At 60.0% G+C, this 19,470-nt stretch overlaps 2 protein-coding genes across 2 annotated transcripts in view; both read left to right on the plus strand.

Annotated features, from left to right (window-relative positions):
* FIBCD1 (fibrinogen C domain containing 1) overlaps positions 1-7,152 on the plus strand; it is a 31,198-nt gene extending 24,046 nt beyond the window's left edge. Inside the window, exons 5-7 of the mRNA XM_027968319.3 lie at positions 2,648-2,744; positions 6,151-6,330; positions 6,851-7,152. Coding sequence (XP_027824120.3) covers positions 2,648-2,744; positions 6,151-6,330; positions 6,851-7,110 — 537 coding nt within the window. The 3' untranslated portion in view covers positions 7,111-7,152. The remainder of the gene's footprint in view (positions 1-2,647; positions 2,745-6,150; positions 6,331-6,850) is intronic.
* Positions 7,153-18,043: 10,891 nt separating this feature from the next.
* Positions 18,044-18,448, plus strand: QRFP (pyroglutamylated RFamide peptide). Its single transcript, NM_001126369.1, is given in 1 exon segment — positions 18,044-18,448. A coding segment is annotated over 1 exon segment (405 nt).
* The last annotated feature ends 1,022 nt before the right edge of the window (positions 18,449-19,470 follow it).

The raw sequence follows: 19,470 nt of genomic DNA on the forward strand, positions 1-19,470 counted from the left end.
TGTGCTCAGCTCTCAGCCCAAGCTGGTCTGTCTGTCCCAGTGGCTAGGGTTCGTGTCCTGCCTGTGCCTGCAAGGGTGACACCCCCACTTTCCACTTCATAATAGCGGGAACAGGAAAAACAACAGCGATGGCAATCATGATACCAACTCCTCTGTGATTTGTTCCTCGCTGAGGTCTGGGAGGCGGGCTGAGCGGTGGGTGAGGCAAGCGTGGCCCCGGGGGCAGGAATGATGTTCCTGGACCACACACTGGGACATGCAGGGGCCAGGATGGGCTCTTGCTCCAGGGTCACCCTGGATCCCCTCCCAGAAGCCAGCCCCTCTGGCCATCCACTATTCCTCTGATCTGCCCTGCTTCCGGCCTGGGTGGGAATCCCCTCAACCAGGCCTCACGCCATGTTTCCCTGCCCCAAGGGCCCTGACTTGGATTTCCCAGCTGGTTCCTGACACGGATGTGCTCAGTGGGACATTTGGGGGAATAGACTTGGGACAGGCCCCTGGGACAGTTCTGGAGGAGACATGCCCAAGTCTGGGAGGAATATGGCCTGGTGCGGGGGCAGGGAGAGAAGGGAGGAGGGGAGGCCCTGGTGGCCCATGTCCTGGGGCTGTGGGGCTCCTTGGCGGGTATGGGCTGACCACCGCCCATGTGCCAGGCCCTGAGCGGACTGTCTGTGGGTGAAAGTGAAAGTGTTACTCCCTCAGTCCTGTGCGACTCCTTGCAACCCCTTGGTCTGTCCATGGACTTCTCCAGGCAAGAATACTAGAGTGGGTTACCATTCCCTTCTCCAGGGGATCTTCCCCATCCAGGGACTGAACCCAGGTCTCCTGCATTGCAGGCAGTTTCTTTTTGTTGTTGTGTTTTTACAATCTTAGCTATCTACAGCCAGTGGTCAGCGGGGTTTGATGCTGAGATCTCCATTTTACAGATGAGGAAACAGGCTCAGCGAGGCAGCGTCACTGGCTGGCACTCTAAGCGGCAGCACCCGAGCTCTAGAGCCCAGATTGGGAACCGCTGTCCTCCCCGCCCCTGCCCCTCTCCTCGGCCCCTGCAGCCCTCCCCCCCCCCCCCCCCCCCCCCCGCCCCCCCAGCCCTGCTCTTCCTGCAGAAACAGGTTCTGCTGTCCGAAGCCTTCTCGGGGGAGTGTCTGAGCTTCTGCCAGGATTAGGCTTTTCAAAGGGCGCGTGCTCAGAGTCCCAATCCGCAGCCATCAATACCCGCTTTCCACCGGCTCTCTGATCTCCGAGCCTGATCGAATTTCCTTCTGCTCCCGTCCCTTCTGAGGACTTTCACGTGTCAGGGCCAGGCCGGGTTGAAGGTAGCGAAGCAAAGGAAAAAGGTGTCGCCTCCCGCCACCTGACGTCAGAGCTGCCCGAGCGGCCGCGGTGATGGACCGTGCCAAGCGGACAGACCCGCAGTTACCGGCAGACGCCGCACAGGGCGGTTCCAGGCGGCTGAAGTCCGGCTGCTTAGCAATGGATCGGGTGGCTCTGTGCGGCGGCCAAACCTCTAACACCTCAGACACCGGCGCAGATGGAGGCGGTGGGGGCGAGTGCTGCCTCTGCAAATGAGCAAGAAAAAGTCTTGTTAGACAGAAAGGCTTGGGGGCGGAGCGGGGACGGGGGGGCGGCGAGCGGGGGAACAGGATTGTCAGCGGATCCTGTAAATACTCAAGGCAGCTCTGGCCTGGACCAGCGTGCTACTTATTTCAAAGCAATTTAACCGATGGGATTCCGGACTCCCAAATCAAGAATGTTATTAAAATGAAGAACAGAAGCGGCCCGGCGGCTGGCTGCGGACTTCTGGTGCTCCCCTGAGAGGTGGCCAGAGCTCTGCTTTCCCAGGGCCCCCTGCCGATCTCCTACCAGGGGCTTTTTAATAGGGTTGGGGCGGATGTACATGAATGTAGCAGGGGCGTATTGAGAGACCCAGACAAGCCCCAGTGTGTGTCTGTGTGTGTGTTAAGTGAGGTGTCAGTCACTCAGTCGTGTCAGACTTTGCAACCCCATATACTATAGCCCATCAGGCTCCTCTGTCCATGGGATTCTCCGGGTAAGAATACTGGAGTGGGCTGCTGTGCCCTCCTCCAGGGAATCTTCCCAACCCAGGGATCGAACCCAGGTCTCCTGCATTGCAAGCAGACGCTTTGTCATCTGAGCCACCAGGGACACCGTGTGTGTGTGTGTGTGTGTGTGTGTGTGTGTATGTGTGTTATTAGTCTTTAAAAACTCTACAATGAGCTTTTGTTCAGTTTTGTTTTGACCCAGGAAAAGGTACAGGGACCCTTGTTCACCCCCTTATTATTTGACCAGTGGGGAAACTGAGGTCCCTGCAGATATGGGACCAGTCCAGGGTCACACAGCGAGGCAGCAGAGTGGGTCTGGAAGTCTGGCTTTCTCCACTGCACCCCAGTCCACCCCAGTTCCTCCTTGAGGGGGCGTTTCAGGGCCTGGGGGCGTTCGGTCAGTCTCCCTGCCTCGGGATACCATGAGCCTCCCCGGTCCAGGTCCCAGCGAGAGCTGTTAAGAGACATGAGGCCCAGCCCCTGTGCTCCCTGAAGGGGCGGGTGAGGGGCAGTGGGGGGCCAAGGGACGCATGTGAGGTCCTGGGAAGGCTGGGGCCAGCTCTGCATTCTCAATCCCCTCTCAGGTGTTTCAGCGACGGGAGGATGGCTCCGTGAACTTCTTCCGAGGCTGGGAGGCATACCGCGATGGCTTCGGCAAGCTCACAGGGGAGCACTGGCTAGGTGAGACCCCCGCCCGACGCCTGGCCCGCCCTCTCCTGTGCAATGCATGCTGTCAGGCACGAGCCCCCTCCTCACAAGGATGCCAGCCAGGTCTCCGTGGCCTCCTCATGCCCAGGTCGGCTCCCAGGTTCTGCATAGAAAGGGGACCTGAGCGTCCAGTGGAACGCGCTGTAGGAGCGGGAAGCCCAGGGCGGTGCGTCCGCCGTGGGTGGGTCCCGCGAGGATGTGTGCTCGTCCTGCTGGGGGCGCCCTGGGACCTGGTTTCTGTGTCGGCTCAGGCAGCTGTGGCCGATGCAGGCGCTGGAAGACCAAGACGACCCTCACGCTCCCCTTGAGGGTCAGCACCGCCCCCCTCCAGGGCAGCACTGGTGCCCCCGCCGCTCCTGGCATCTTAACCGAAATCTGTCAGCAGCCACTGAGTGCAGGGAAAGCATCTAAGTGGAGCCTTGGCCAGCTCCTGGCAGCAGGGAGCCCCGATGAGCATGTCAGCGGGAGCCCAGAACTCAACCGGCCTGTGCTGGGCCCTGCCTCTGCTTTTCCACATTCCCCTGCCACCTTCTCATCCAGTGTTGTGTCTTTTCCTATTGAGTTATGAGAGCTCTTTATATATTAAGGTTATTGATTCTTTGTCAAATACCCCTGATACATAGTTACTCCCAGTCATTTGTCTTTCAGCCTCTCTTTTTTGGGTAACATTACTGCTTATTTCCTAGGAGTTTTAACTTTTTTTTTTTTATGTAGTTGATTGTGCTAGTCTTTTTCTTCATATCTTCTGAGTTTTAGGCCCTGTTTTTCTCTCCCAGTGTCATAAAAATGTCTATTTTTAAAATGCCTTTTCAGTTTTCAGTGGTAGGTTCAGCTCTTTAATCCACCTGGGAGTTCACTGGGATGACATAGGGGGTCTGAGTATGTTTCCGCATCTTCTTCCTCATGCTCTGTGATCTGAACTCTGATGGATGGTGGGGATGGAACTCCAAGCACCCAAGGGGTCCAAGGAAGTAGGGGTTGTGAGCATCCTGGCGGATCAACAAGGACTGGAGAAACCCAGAGAGTAAAGATGAGGGAGGTGGAGGCAGGGGGGAAGAGGGCTTTGAGGGGAGGAAGGGTGGAGAGGAGGGAGACCCCAGCCCCTCCCTCAGGACACCTGCCCCGGGGCCCCCTGTAGGCATTAGGCTGGCTCATTAAGGAGTGGAACTCTGCTTATCCTGGCAGAGTGCTGTCCTAATGGGGGTCCATGGGGCCCACTCGGGGGTGGGGAAAGGAATCTTCCAGCATCCCCACAGGGCTGGGCTCCCTCTTGCCTTATTCCTGGATCAGATCCTCTGTCCTGGGCAAGAACTAAATGAGCGCACAGAATCTGGCAAGCCTGCCTGGGTTGAGCTCTGCCACTTAGCAGCTGTAGGACCTGGGCCAGTGACTTCACCTCTTGGCGCCTATTCTATGAAACACGGATAATACTAGCAGCCGTCTCACTGCATCATGACAGCAGTGGCAAACACCTGGATCATGTGTGCAGTGGGCCAGGCGCTGTTCTAAGAGCTGTACAGGGACCCTTTAATTAAGTCGGACTCACTCGAATCCCCCCGGCTTCATTAATCCACGTGAAGCTCTCATAGCAGCGCCTGGCATTTGTAAGTGCTGTCTGGGGGGTGGGGGCTTCTGCCAGTGGTGCCTATGGTCTGCCCTTTGCAGCTTGGGAAGCCCTCTGGCCCTCACTCCACGGGTGTGCAGCCTGGGGCCCAGAGAGGGCCAGCAGCTTGCTATGAGGCTCTAGCCCAGAGAGACGAGGTCCCTGGGCTCCGGCAGCCGGGTCCTCAGTGACGGATTCCAGTGGATGCAGGGAGGTTCTGGCTGTCTGGACGGCTTTTGCTCTCGTCATGGTTCCTTTTTCTCTGCCCTGGACGTGGACCGGAGTCTTCCCTCTGGGCTGGTTGGGGAGGAGCCAACACAGCCCTCCCGCCCTGGGGGCATGCACACGCTGACCCACGCAGGAAAGGAAGGCAGGAGGGACAGGCTGATGAAATGTCACTTGGTGCCAATAACTTGTAAGGGGTTTAATTAAAAGCCCTCTTAATCAAGAGGTAATCAAACTGGCAGGGAAGCACCTTGAGTGTGAGTAGCGGGGGCAGGGTGGAAGGGGAAGGGGAGGGCCTGGCATGAGACCCTAGGGTGGGCACAGGAGAGCGCAGGAGGGGAGGGACGGGGCAGGGAAGGAAGTAGGACAGGGTGTGCTGAGGGGTGTCCAGAGCCAGGCATGGTCTTCTGCCTCTCGTCTACTAGCACCTATTGCGGTAAAGCGTCTGTCTACAATGTGGGAGACCTGGGTTCGATCCCTGAGTCGGGAAGATCCCCTGGAGAAGGAAATGGCAATCCACTCCAGTACTATTGCTTGGAAAATCCCATGGACAAAGGAGCCTGGTAGACTACAGTCCAGGGGGTCGCAAAGAGTTGGACACGACTGGGCGACTTCACTTTCACTTCACTATTGTGAGCTGGCCCACCTCAGATGCTGGGGTTCCACAGTGAGCAGGACAGTCATGTTGATCGCATGGAGCTTCCACACTGGTGGAGGGGGGAGCCCGACATGGAAATGGGCAGCTGGAACCAGAATGATAAGCACCAACAGGGGGCACCTGGGTTGGCAGAGGTCCTCCACCTCGACAGGAAGTCAAGCAGTCTTCCTGAGGAAGTGAGACCTGAAAATGAACAGAAAGTAACCAGGTGAGGGGGCTTCCTTGGTGGCTCAGCGGTAAAGAATCCACCTGCCAATGCAGGAGATGTGGGTTCTGTCCTTGGGTCGGGAAGATGCCCTGCAGAAGGAAATGGCAACCCACCCCAGTATTCTTGCCTGGGAAACCCCATGGACAGAGGAGCCTAGTGGGCTACAGTCCATGGGGTTGTGAAGAGCTGGACACAACTGAGCGACTAAAGAACAACATCAAAGCAGGTGAGGAGAGTTGGGAAAAGTGTCTCAGGCAGAGGGAACAGCATGTACAAAGGCTGTCGGGCCAGGGAGTGCACGTGAGGACCAGATCCCATCTGGCTGGAGCCCAGAGTGTCAGAGAAGATAGAGGCTCCACCACCCCTAACCCAGAAGATTTTCCAGACTCCTCTTGACTCCCGCAGCCTTTCTACCAGCCTTCAGCTTAAAACATTTGGGAAGCACAGCCTGATTTAAAGCAAACACGAAAAACACAAAACATGAAAAACCGTCGGTCCTGTTTCCTGCCAAACACAGCTCTGCAGGAAGAAGGAAGCAGCCCAGGGCTGAAAGTACACCCTTGGTGGTAGTAGTTTCTTTCTGTCACCAACCACATCAGCTTAGCTCTCGTCTCCCCTTGGTTCTTTCCAGGGAGGTCACTTCCTCAGCCACCAACTTCTCTCATCATTCTCTCCTGTATTTCAGGGCTCAAGAGGATCCACGCTCTGACCACTCAGGCGGCCTACGAGCTACATGTGGACCTAGAGGACTTTGACAATGGCACAGCCTATGCCCACTATGGGAGTTTTGGCGTGGGGCTCTTCTCTGTGGACCCTGAGGAAGACGGATACCCGCTCACCGTGGCCGACTACTCGGGCACGGCAGGTAGGGGTCCAGGCTGCGGTTGGGGGTGGGGAAGGATCGGGGCGGCCCAAGCACCTCCCCAGCTGGAAGGACAAAAGGAAGTCTTTCCAGGCCAGGGGCCAGCATCAAGGCTTCTCATCACCACCACCAAATCCCCAGCTAGTCCTCATCCCAGCCACATAAAGCTTGCAGGGCCTCTCCCACAGAACCACCCATTTTGCAGATGCGCAAAGAGCCCAGCGCCGGGAATCAGCACATCTGGAGTTTGAGCTCTGCTGAGCCTCTCCACCCACTCTGGGCTGGGTTTCTCCTCCCAGGCCGAGGCAAGAAAACTCGGAACAGGGTGTGTGACAAAGCTAGAAGGAGGGAGAGGCTGCAGGGACAGCCGCTGGGACCATCAGGGTGGCTCTGGGGCTGCCTGTGGACACCAAAGGTGTGGGAGGGGGCAGGTGCGCGCGCGCTCACGTGTGTGCATCGTGCACGGGAAGCATGTGCACACACCTGTGCCCCACTGAACACACACCTGTGTGCACCTGCGCAGGGGACTCCCTCCTGAAGCACAGCGGCATGAAGTTCACCACCAAGGACCGTGACAGTGACCACTCGGAGAACAACTGCGCCGCCTTCTACCGCGGAGCCTGGTGGTACCGCAACTGCCACACGTCCAACCTCAACGGGCAGTACCTGCGCGGCGCACACGCCTCTTATGCCGACGGCGTCGAGTGGTCCTCCTGGACGGGCTGGCAGTACTCACTCAAGTTCTCCGAGATGAAGATCCGGCCGGTCCGTGAGGACCGCTAGACTGGCGCGCTCCGGCCCCGCCCCACCCATGATGCCCCGCCCCTCTCCCCACCCACTACGCCCTCGCCCCGCCCCCGTCACCACGCCGCACCCCCACCATGCCCTCTCCCTGCCCCCCAGTCGCCACGCCCACGCCCCCACACCACGCCCCCGCCCCTCTCCCCGCCCCCAGTCACCACACCCCTCCCCGCCCCCAGGCACCACGCCCCGCCCTTCTCCCCGCCCCTGCTGTCACCACGCCCCACCCCTCGCCCCCGCCCCCGCCGTCACTACGCCCCTAGCCCTGCCCGCCGCCGTCACCGCGTCCACCCCAACTCTGCTCCTGCCCAGATGCCCGCCTGCCCGTGCATGACTGACCTGCCCTCGCCATGGGGTGGGCCAGGCCAACCCCGACCAGACGTACTCCCTCAACGAGTGAGGCCACACAGCACCTTCACAGTCCCCACCCCCAATTTGCCCCTGCTGATGGGGCGGGGCAAATTTGACCACCCCAAATTCTGCCTGCCCGGACTTTAGCTCCATGGGCCATGTGTCTGCCTCAGCCTTGGCCAGGAGTCGGCCATGTGCTCCTGGCAGCCCTTCCACTTTGCCAGCCCAAACATCTGGAGTCATGGGTGGCGGAAGAGGGGCAGATGGCACCCCTGGAGCTCTTCTAGCAGACAGAGAGAGGGAAGGGTCAGCTATTTCTAGGCAGCTCCGACGCCAGCCTCCTCTGACCCTCTAGACCCCGCCTCAGTTTCCCTGGTGCCTGGAGGTCCCCTTCTCTCCCAAGGACTGGGGAGTCGTGGTACTCAGGGCTGCCTGTGCCCACAGGCTAGGTGGCCACATCCCTCTACGTCCCGAGGCCAGGCTGGGGTGCAGCTGCCTTCAGGAACTCACACCCCGGGGTGACTGAGATCCGTTCCCTGGAGCCCTCCCCACCCACCCACCCTGATTCCCGATGTCTTTTCAGGCCTGGGAGGTCCCCAGTCCCCTTGGCTTCTCTGCCCATCCTCCTGCCTTCCAGGGGTAGCTGAAGTCTGGCCCTACCCCATCCTCCTGCCTGTGGGAGGCACAGGACCTGTGCTGGGCCGGTGAAGACCTCTTGATTTTCGGGGCATTGGCAGGGCTGTGCCACCCGCACCATCAATTTCCAAGCAGGGACTCTGGAATCCTAGGTCCTCCGAGGAGCGGGCTGGACGGAGAATGCTGGACCCAGAGGGGTTTGGTGGCTGGTACCTGGTCAGCCCGGACATGGCTGTCTCAATGGGGAGGCCGCCCCCTGCTGCTGACTGTGGGTGTTGCCACCTTGGGTCAGGGGAAAGGGAGGGTGTCACTGGGCAAGTGGGGGAGACTGAAGCACCTCCCAGGCATTCAGAGACCTTTCTCATCAAATCCTCTCAACGCTCAGTGCACTGTTACTGCTCCTGCATAACAAGAACCGCAGGTTCCCCAGGCCAGCGGCCAGGAGGGGCAGAGTGGGGACTTCAGCCCATGACGTCCTGCTCAACCAGCCTTGGGGTCCTAGTGTCAGAACCAAGCCCAGGGCTGTTTTGCCGAGTTTCCGCCTGTAGGGACCTGAGAGGGCCAGGAGAGCGGCCCAGAGGGTGGGCATCCCAGTGACCCCCTCCTCAGGCAGGGGCTAGAAGTGATACCTAACCAGGACACCTGAAGGCAGTCAAGTGGGGAGTGTGGGATCCAGCCCTCTGTTCCCTTCCCACCAAGGTCTGTGCTTCAATAATAATAAAGTTGGCCAGAGTTGGCCACGAACAGCAGGAAAGGCCCCGAGGGCCTCTGACATGCCAGGGGACCTGGCCGGTCCCCTCCAGCTTCACCTGGTTGTTGGGCGTTTGGCAAGGTTTTCCAGACAAGACCCGGTCCCCGCTCTCCTGGCCCTCAGCTGGAATCAGAGACAGCCAAGGAACTGGCGATGACAGCCGAGTCACCAGGGTGGTAACAGGAGTGCCAGGTGCAGGCAGGGGGGGGCGGTGTGCTGGAGATGTGTGTAAGACGGCCACACGGGGCCCCCTGCTGGCCCCTTCCCCATCCTCGAGAAACCAAGAGAGCCAGCCGCCCCCGCCCCCGGCCTCTGGGACCCCCCCAGCCAAGGAGCAGAGGCCATGTGGAGCCCTGCGTCCTCATCCTGGGGACCCCCCTTCCCTCCTCCAGCTCCAGACCAGAGCCAGCTTCTGCTGCCAGCCTCGCAGTGCCAGCCACTGTTTAGAAAGTGCCAAGCGATTTCTGATCTGTCAGCAAACACGCTCCTCATGAGCGTGATGTTAATGGGTTCACAGATGTGCGTGTGCGTCAGGAGGCTCAGGGGCGCTCATACCAGGGCTTGGCCCAGGAACAGACCAGCCACAGCTTCGGCCTGGTTGGGGGCCGGGCAAGGGTGGCTTTTAGGAGTGTCAGACCAACCTGGAGACATTGGTTCCTTCCTGCTGGATATCCCAGGTCCCCCTCCGCAACCCAGGTCTAGCATCTCTAGGGACACGGCCGCACCGAAAGCTGGCTGATTGGGCACACGGCCCGTTGTGGTGAGGACAGCCAAGGCCAGTGCACCCCCTTCCTAAAGGGCACCCTTTCCCAGGGCCAGGAGGCTGAGGTGCGCAAGGCAGGCCTGGACCCTGGCTTGGAGGAGCCCACAGTGTGATTCCAGTGCACGCGGCTATCACCAGAGATGGGAGTGACCACAGAAGGAAGGGCGTGCTGGGGGAGCCAGGGGAGGGGCAGCGAGAGCACGACAGAGATGGAGAGGTGACAGACGCGTGTAAAGGCCACCTGGGACCCACGGTCACTGCACCCGGACGCCTACCCACCATCACGATGACGGAGTCGATGGCTTGACAGTGGGCTGCCTGTGACCCAGCCATACCACGTTGCCTGATCAACCCCCTCCTGCTTTTTCCTTCCTTCCCCGATAAGGCGAGAACCAAGTGGCGGTGGCGGGGGGCGGGGGGCTCTCTCTACTGGGACCCTCAGGCAGGGGATTTACTCTCCCCGCTTCCGAAAGTTCCTTTCCATAGGCACAGGTAGGTTTTATGGGATCAGCCTCAATCCTTGACGCTCAAACTCTGGATCCATCTCTGAGATGCCACCCAGCCAGCCACCCCAGCTCCCCGCGTTCATAGCGTGGACGGGCCCTGGGTCTCCAGCCTGAAGGCCTCGGCACAGTCAGCAGGAGTTGAGCATGGAGCCGGGGGCTGTTCTCAGATGGCATGGCCCCCCTGCAGCTGCCTGTGAATAGGTTTTGTCACGTTGGTCTTGGAGCAGAAGTGACAGCCACATACCCCAGCACCCACCGCCTCCGGGTCCCCCATGGCCACGCACCCTCATCCACGTAGACCTCTGGCCCAGAAGCTGGGAGCCCCGTCACCCAGGGTTCAGAGGATTCGTGGGGTCCATCTACAGGACCCGCTGGTCGTGTTACACTTCAGCAGAAGGGGAGGGAGGTGGGGACGCTGTGTGTGCCGACGTCGGGGGACCCGGGACAGGGCCCTGACGTGGAGTTTGAGGACTGACATGCTCACGGGAGAGACTGTTAAGGGGCGTGCAGATGAGGACACGAGGCTTTGGTCTGATGGGTTGGCCGGCATCCCCCTAGGGCCTGTTTCTTCATCTGTGAGAAGGGAGAGGGCTGCCCCCAAACCCCGAGTGCCCACACAGCTCGCAGGACTTGGCAGGCCCGGGGGGGCTGATGTTGGACCTTGATGGGGATGGGGGGTAAGGAGTGTCCACTGGGCTCTGACCTGGTCATGCTGTCGTACCCACAGGCTACCTGACCGTCCACATGAGGGACAAAGCCCAGCCCGGGACGGGTGCTCGTGGGGCCCGTGTACACTTGGCGTCATGTGTGGTCCTGTCTCCAATAAAAAGTCTCGTGGTGACCGACTCGGGCCTCTGCCTCCCGCTGCTCGGTGCCCCACAGGGTGGGTCAGACACCCCAGGGTGCCAGGACTGCCTTGTGCACACTCCCCAGGGTGGCTGTTTTGACACGGGCAACCCCTGTTCCCCAGACAGCTCGTACCCCCAGGAACTGCACGAGACCCCGGGCAGAACCAGCCCCACTCCTGCCCAGCAGCCTGGGCATCGGGGTGGGAGAGGGGAGGCCTTCCCGCCTCAAGAGCGCACCTCCCGAGGCTGAGCCTGGGCCCTTGTTTCCTATCACGGTCCCCAGGGTCCAGTCGGTCTCAGTGGGTCTCTCTTGTGGCTGGGCTGCAGTCCTGAGGAGTGGAGACTCTTCATTCAGAAAATCGGTCACTGTGCTCAAGCACTCGGTCGTGTCCCACTCTTTGCAACCCCATGGACTGTAACCTGCAAGGCTCCTCTGTCTATGCGATTCTCCAGGCAAGAATACTGGAGTGGGTTGCCGTTTTCTCCTCCTGGGGATCTTCCCGACCCAGGGGTCAAACCCACAACCCCTGTGTCTCCTGCACTGGCAAGTGGATTCTTTACCACTTCCCTGGCTGGTAAAGAATCCGCCCACAATGCGGGAGACCTGGGTTCGATCCCTGGGTTGGAGAGATCCCCTGTAGAAGGGCACGGCTACCCACTCCAGTACTCTGGCCTAGAGAATTCCATGGGCAGAGGAGCCGGACGGGGTATAGTTCACGGGGTCGCAAAGAGTCAGAGACAGCTGAGCAACTAAGACAACACTTCTTTACCACTGAGCCACCGGGGAAGCCCCATTCAGAAAATCAGTCCCTAACGACTGTTACTGTTAAACAAATTTACAGCTTAAGGACATAGCAGTCCCCTGAGTTGCTGTAATGAAATCCAGTATTTATCAAGTGCCTGCGTTGGGGACCTGGTGGGGGCCAGGGGAAGTGAATGTGCCCAGTGTCCTGCCTCGGGCTGGCCTGCAAGGGGACCCCCGGGCTGGGGTGTCTGCACTGCTGGCCTGTGTAGACCGAAGTTGCGGCCCAAGGCTCCCTGGACCGTCCTTAGCATCGGTCCCCTCCACAAAGTGTCCTCGCTGACGGGCATGTGGTCCTGCCCGCTGACGGCGCTGAATCAGGCCCACGGGGACGCCGCGGGGTGAGACCCCTGAGCCAGGCCTCGGGAAGTCACCTAGGTGGCCATGGGTGCCTGCTTTCCCACCGGCCACACCCACACCCCAGGGGGACCCCGCTCCTCTGCCACCCAACCCAACTCCTCTGGCCCGGCTCACAGCACCGTTCCGAGGTCCGGTGACTCAGGCACCCGGAGGTTCTCGGAGCTGACAAGGGGTGCTGGCATTTTAGCGACCAATAAATAGCTTCCCTGGTGGCTCAGCTGGTAAAGAACTGTCTGCAGTGCAGGCGACCCAGGTTCAACCCCTGGATCACGAAGATGCCCTGGAGGAGGAAATGGCAACCCACTCCAGTATTCCTGCCTGAAGAGTTCCATGGACGGAGGAGCCTGGTTGGGCTACAGTTCATGGGGTCTCCAAGAGTCAGACATGACTGAGTGACTAAACCTACCCAGGGGAGAATCCACATGGTAAGAGTCCCAGGGCAAGGAGGGTTCAGCTGGCACGCCTGGGAGCTCTGAGGGGGATCAGCCGACTAGGAGGCAAATGCTTCTGAAGAGGGCATTGTCCGGGCTCCCCTGGACGCCAGCAGCCTCCACCCTGGGCCCACCTGCCTTGTGCCCTGTGGTTCACACTCCCCTCCCCACAGTGTGGGCTCTGCTGTGGGCCCCCATCAGGAGGAGGAGTTGGAGGTTCAGGCACTGATCAGACTTGCCCGAGGCCACGGCTGCCTTGTGGCTGAGCAGGGGGGAGTCTGACCCTAGGGGCTCACGTGAGCCTGAAGCGTGGCGGAGGAAGGCATCTGAGATCCGAGGCAGGGGCCTTACCACAGCCAGGCTGTGTCGCCTCGCGGGTTCCTGGCAGGTTCTGCCAGGGCAAAGGCCGCCGGTCAGCTTGGACATCCCGGGACACAGCCCCACCACTCTGCAGGGACGGCTTCCCAGGGAGCCTGGTGGCCCCTGGACCCTGGTGGCCCCGGGACCCCCTCCCCCACAGCCTCCTGTGCTCACTGGGGGTGCCAGGCAAAGCCTTTGCTTCTGGAAGCTGACCCTGACAGACCCCACCCGCCCTCCTACAGAGTGTCACACTTGCCGCCTCGTGTCAGTCACCCCCACGTGTTACAGTTGTTACCCCCTCCTGCCCAGGAGTGGGGCTCGTTCCCTGGAGGAAGTCCAGGGGTTTTGAGGAGCCCGGGAAGGGACTTGAAACCAATCTTTTGGGCCAGATGTCCTGGGGAGCTGCTGGCAAGCCCCTGTGGTTGGGATGTTTGGCACCAAATCTGACATCAGACTTGCTTCCGGGTGCCCCAGCTCCAGGGTTGGGGTGGAGGACTCCTGATTGCCCCCAGTCTTGCCCCCTACCCCACCCACACCCAACACTTGGGACCTTCTGTGGCCACTTCTCAGAGCCCTGGACCCCGCGGCCCCCCCACCCCCACCCCCGTCCTGAACCACGCCAGGGGCTGTTCTCACAGCAGAATTGTCTTCAGCCCAGTGTGTTAACAGCCAGGTGGAACTTTCCTCCTAGGGGGAGGGAGGGGGCCCTCAGGGCTCACCCCCACCTCTGCTGTCCCCAGTCTTCCCAGCCATCCCTAAGGAATTCTGCAGGGCACAGCCTGGGAACCAAACCGCCTCATTTGACGCCCATGGGAACTGAGGCACAGAGAGGGCAAGCATCTGGCCCAAGGCCCCAGAGCGAGTCAGTGACCCCACTGTGGGCTGCGCTTGGTCATCAACCAACACCCAATGTCACGACCAGCCAGCACTCACCAGGGAGATGAAAGGGCCCCGCACCTCCCAGCTCACACGCACACGTTCACACACGTATGCACAGGCGCACGCGCATATACACACCTGGCTCTGCACCTGCTCCAGTCGGCACACGGTGTGCCCTCTGCCTGCGCCTGCCTGCAAAGTCCTCGCCCTCACCAAAGAGGCTGAGCACACCCCTCCAAGGGGCCCGGAGGCAGCCCGCGCTGCCTGCCTCCTCTTGACCTCGTTCCTGCCACAGGCGGGGCTGGAGACAGGAGCGCCAGGACACAGCTCTGATCTCGGTGCCTTTGTCTCCCCACCCGTCACCATGAGGGGAGTAAAGACTCTAGCCCCTTCCTCAGGTCGCTGGGAGTGGGGAAGGGTCTTTAAGGCCATCTATTCCCATGTGGGGTGATTCCCACCCCTTTCCTTAGCACCTCGGTCGCTCACCGGCAGAGAATCCACCTGCAATGCAGGAGCCCGAGACGCAGGTTCGATCCCTGGGTCGGGAAGATTCCCCTGGAGGAGGGAATGGCAACCCACTCCAGCATTGCCTGGAGAATCCCATGGACAGAGGAGCCTGGCAAGTCATCGTCCACGGGGTCGCAAAGAGTCAGACACCACTGAAGCAACTGAACGCTCAGGCACACCAGTACCTCACAGGCAAAGCCAATGCAGGTCAGCAGGGTGAGGGCCCTGGAGCCGGAATCCACCGGGCTCAATACTCAGTCCGGCCTGAACAGCCACCCCCAGACAACTGCCGGGCAGCTGAAGCCTCGCCAAGCCCCTGCTCACCTCGCCGCCTGGCACGCTCTGGGAAATCTAGGCTGGGCGAGGCACAGAGGCTGGGGCTGTGCTGGGCACCTCCTGCTGGTCTCCCCTGACACTGACGGTGGACGAGGAAGGGGTGGGGGAGGGGAGGGGCCAGGAGGGATGCTCCTGGGTCTGTGGGCTGCTACGGGCCAGTGGGGGCCCCCAGGAGAGCAATTCCCTGTGCTGGGCACCGGCCATGCCCCTTTGGCTGGTGCCTTGGAGAACATGCTGCCCAAGGGGCCCCGTGCCCTGGCTTAGCCCGCAGCCCACCCGCTCCCCACCCCATGCCCAGCAGGCCCCAGGGGTGCTCAGTGATCACACACAGGGCAGGTGGAGGGGCGCACCGGGCTTTGTGGGGTGAGTGCCCTGAGGTGTGAGATGCTGAGGGACCAGTGGACCCCACAGGGACCTGTGTACCCGCGGTGCGCCCCCCCAGCCCTGTGCCCTGCTGTGGGGAGGTGGTGCAGGTGACCGCACGTGCACTCCCCACCTGGGCCTCTGAGCTCACGGGGGAAACTACCAGTGAGTGCGCGGCTGGGGAGTGACCAACGCCAGTGCCCTCCACGACCGTGACCTTCACCCAGGCCTCGACGAGCCCCACACTGGGCTCACAGCCCCGTCTCCACGGCCTGCGGCAGAGAGGCGGACGAGGTTTGAGCATACTCGCGGGTCCGTCCATCCTTCCCCAGGTGAGGCTCAGTGGGGCCCGCCGCGCTGGGCAGTGGAGCCTGGTGGGACTGAGCCTCCCTGCAAAAAGGCACACTCTCCAGTGTTTTAGGGGGTGTGGACTTGAGAGATGGGCTGGTCTCACCCCTCTCCATGCCCTCTCATGCTGCCCAGCTCAGCTTCCTGGCACTGATGCCCCTCGTAAGGCTCTGGAGCAGGCGACCTGTGGCACCGAACACAGCTCCTCACCTCACCCGTGCAACAGGCCAGGGTGGGCTCCAAGCCGTCTGGCCTCCTGAGTCCCCTGGGGGTGGAGGTGCTGGCCCGGGAAGCAGATCCGACAAAGGCAGGACCGTTAGGGTTCCTCCGGGCCGGGTGGGACCTCAGGGCCACAACTGTGACTCACAGTGAACGAGGCGCCCCAGCTCCTCCAAGCAAGGCTGCCTTTGCCCAAAGGGCGGCCCTGTCTGGCTTCTCATCAGACCACATCCTGTTTGTGTTGGGTCTTTTATCAACGCGGTCCACGCAGTCCATCCTTCACTACCAGGTCCCCAATGGAATCCCAGGGTCAGGAATGTGCAGCAATCAGGAGTGCCCAGGGCACGGGCCCCCTTGTGAGGGCGCTATATAAAGCAGGGAGCGCCCGGGAGCTGCACCTCCTGGACAAGAACCCAGAGCAGCTCTGCCCAGCCTGGCCCAGGTCCAGCCGCCCAGCTGGGAGCAGACCCGCAGCACCGTGAGTACGGCCGCTCCATTCCTGGCAGGAATCGCACTCAGGCCTCCTGCAGGTCGGGAGCTGGGCGCAGGCGGTAGGAATCCTGGGGACCCACAGGGTTGGGAAGGCCCTGAGGGGTGGTGACCGGCACCTCATCTTGCTGCCTGGAGCAGGCAGAGATTGGCCACGGGTGCCCTCCAGGGCCCGGCACTGGGCCTCCCTCTGTCTTCTCCTGCCAAGTCCTGGATGATGGGGCCTGAGCCCCAGCTTGTGCTGGGGTCCAGTTTTTGGTGTGGAGGTTCCAAGCTCCCACTGGATTCCTGAAGGGGTCCATGCTCCCCCCAAAGGGAAGGAGAGAAGGTGCCCCCTCTTTTGAGACCCAGAGGCTATTCCCAGGTGGACTCATCCACCGGCTGGACTCCCACCTGATCTCAAAGCTGTCTGCCTCACTTTCTGTGGGGAGGAAAGCCCTTGAGAAAAGCCCCCACTTCACCCAGATGCTGACGGAGAGGCTTCCCTGAGGCAGGTAAGAGGTTGCTCCAGTCTCAGGAGATGAGAGAGGCGTAGGAGGGCTGGATTTGGGAAGAGGAGGGAGGACATGTTTTAATATTTTTTTTAAAGCTTTTTGGGCTGAGTACATTTTGAAATGTCTTCAAGGGAGCCATTTCTGGAAAGAGCTCTGGGAGGCCGGGGCTGTCTTCTCCAGAACACGCTCCCTCTATTCCAGCCTCAGCTCTCCTCAGAGGACCAGCCAGGTCCCACCCAACGTGGTCGTTCCCAAAGAGGCTTCCTTTGCGAGGGGACGAGCAGTTACTGCCAAGGCAGGGGCACTGGGGGGAAGCTCTATTTCTGTTTCGTATCCCCATGGACCACCGTGCAGGGGGTAGAGGAGCCATTCCCGCGTCCAGCCCAATTAGACCCGGGCTTGCCTCCCAGCTTTGTCACTTACAGAACTGAGATCTTGGGCCCGTCATCCGGTTGGGGATCCTGCCTTCTCTGTAGAAGGGAATAAGGGAGGCCCTCCAGGACAGTATCAGGTAGGGATGGTTAAATTGGCCTACAGTCCAAGAAGCCCCCTGGCCATTAGAATCGGGAACCCTAGAGCCTCTACTTTCTAGCTGTGGGTCCTGAGCACAGTCTCTTAGCCTTTCTGACAGTTCTCTTGCCTGAAAATAAAAACGGGAATAACAGGGCTTCAAGTTAGGTTTACTGTGAAGGTAAAGTGCAACCATGCAGGCAAAGGTTTACCTCGCAGCCAGATTACACAGTTGGAGAAGGAAATGGCAACCCACTTGAGTATTCTTGCCTGGAGAAGTCCACAGACAGAGGAGCCTGGCGGGCTACACAGTCCATGGGGTCGCAAAGAGTTGGACATAACTGGGCAACTATCACTGTCACTCAGGTACACAGTTGGTGCTCAGCAGGCACTGGTAAGCACTCCTCTCTGGGAGGATGTCTGAGTTAGACCGGGCCGTCAGATCTGGTTCCTGCTTTCGGGAGCAACTGGCTTCCACGTCGCAGAGACACGAGCAGAGCATCCCCGCTAAACAGCTTAACCAGACCCATTTATTATCGAGTTGAAAACGAAGAGGGGTAGATGCTATTAACTCTACCCTATGGCTCTGAGATGATACGGCCCAAGAGTCAATAATTATAATAAGGGAAGAATGAGCCCAAATTTGCTCAGCTCTCCCAGGGCCGCCTGTAAGCCATCCCAGCGGCAGTGGTATTAGTGTGCTAAGCTGCCAAGGCCGTCAAAAGATTGCAGGAGAGGGAGAACCAGCCTAATTGGCGCGGCTGGCTCCTGAACCTGCTAAGAAAATAAGGGCCTGGTCCCCCAATGTGGTGACACTTCCTCACGCTGCTTGCAGGCTGGGCTCAACCGAGCCGCCAGCTCACACCTTTGACAGTGGCCTGGGTCCCCGGGAAGCATGTGCACAGCTGTGCGTGGCCCCGGGGTGCAGCCCGTAACCTCCTCCTCTCTCCCCTCTGGACCAGATGTGGAACCCTTACTCCCTGCCCTACCTCCTGTTCCTGCCCCTGGGTGCCTGCTTCCCAGTGTTGGACACAGAGGAGCCCGTGGACGCCGTAGGGGGCATCGGACGTGAAATGAGCTGGACGCACCCAGCAGGGGGACGCCCCTTCCCGTGGGGCCCCCCTGGGTGGCCAAGAGCCCCGCACCCACACGCCCTGCTCATCATGGCCAAGGAGCTGCGGGCTTTGGGCAGGGCGCGTGCTGGCTTCAAGCTGCGTCTCGGGAGGCAGGACGACGGCAGCGAGGCCACTGGCCTCCTCCTGGAGGAGGCCGAGAAGGTGGGGGGCCCGTTGGGGACTCTGGCTGAGGAGCTCAATGGCTACAGCAGGAAGAAAGGGGGCTTCAGCTTCCGCTTTGGCCGGGGATGAAGGGGTCAGTGATCCTGGGAAGGGCCACCCGACCCCATCCCCGCCGTTTCCACACGCTTCTCCTCTGGCCTCAAAAGACCAAGACATGAGAAGGTGTGGGGTCTTCTTATAAAGGACAACAATAGGAATTATAAAAGCAGTAGGATTGGTTAGGTGGGTGCTTACTTTTGATTTCCAACTTTGCTGAAGCAAAAAAACCCTGGATGGTGTCAAAAAGGAGCTCAAAAGACCAGAAAAGCAAGGTAACAAGAGATACCACATCCGGCACCACCCCCTGGCAGTCTGCTGCGTTTCAGCCCCCTCCTCTGGGGGCCTGGAGCTGAGGATGCCCCTGGACCACGAATCTGAACAGGCAGAGCTGGCTGTGCTGGCTCTGGCCTAAAGGTAGGTGGCCTGAGTGATTCTGTAGGATAACCCAAGTTTTGACAGTCTCTGCCAGGACGTCAGGGGTTGACATCTGAAGTGCGACTGTGAGCGAGCACATTCCACTGGGTACAGACTGTGGTTCTGAAAGTTAACAATGGAAAAAAAAAATCTTGTTCTCCATCCCATTAAGACAACATCCCTCTGACAAGAAAACCTTGCTGCGGTGTTGCAATGCCACTCGGAACCCGCTGCCCAGCCCTTCTGACAACTGTCTTCATTGGTGGTACAAGGTTTGCCAAGCCGAGAAGCCTCGTGGGAGGTGAATGAGGAAGGAATACTTTTTTTTTTTTTGCTGCAGCAAGGTTGAGTGTCCAGTGTTCAGAATGTGAATGTATTGTCTTTTGAAATAAAAGTTGTAGTGACTGCAAACTGTGACGGGAAGCCCGCCTGACTCTTGCCTGCAGGTCCTCTGTGCCCTGGGAACTTCGCTTCCCGAGTTTCGAGTTGCCTTGACTTTGGGGAGATGGAAATCGTGTCTCCTGTACCCCACACACCTCTCCAGGCATCTCCTTAATTGGCAGTTGGTGAAATATCCATGGTCAGAGGTACAGGGAAAGACACACGGGGTGGTGCATTTTTCCTCTTGCGCTAGACAG

This window comes from Ovis aries, chromosome 3 (genome assembly GCF_016772045.2).
Source record: "Ovis aries strain OAR_USU_Benz2616 breed Rambouillet chromosome 3, ARS-UI_Ramb_v3.0, whole genome shotgun sequence".
In the NCBI taxonomy this organism is placed as follows: Eukaryota; Metazoa; Chordata; class Mammalia; order Artiodactyla; family Bovidae; genus Ovis; species Ovis aries.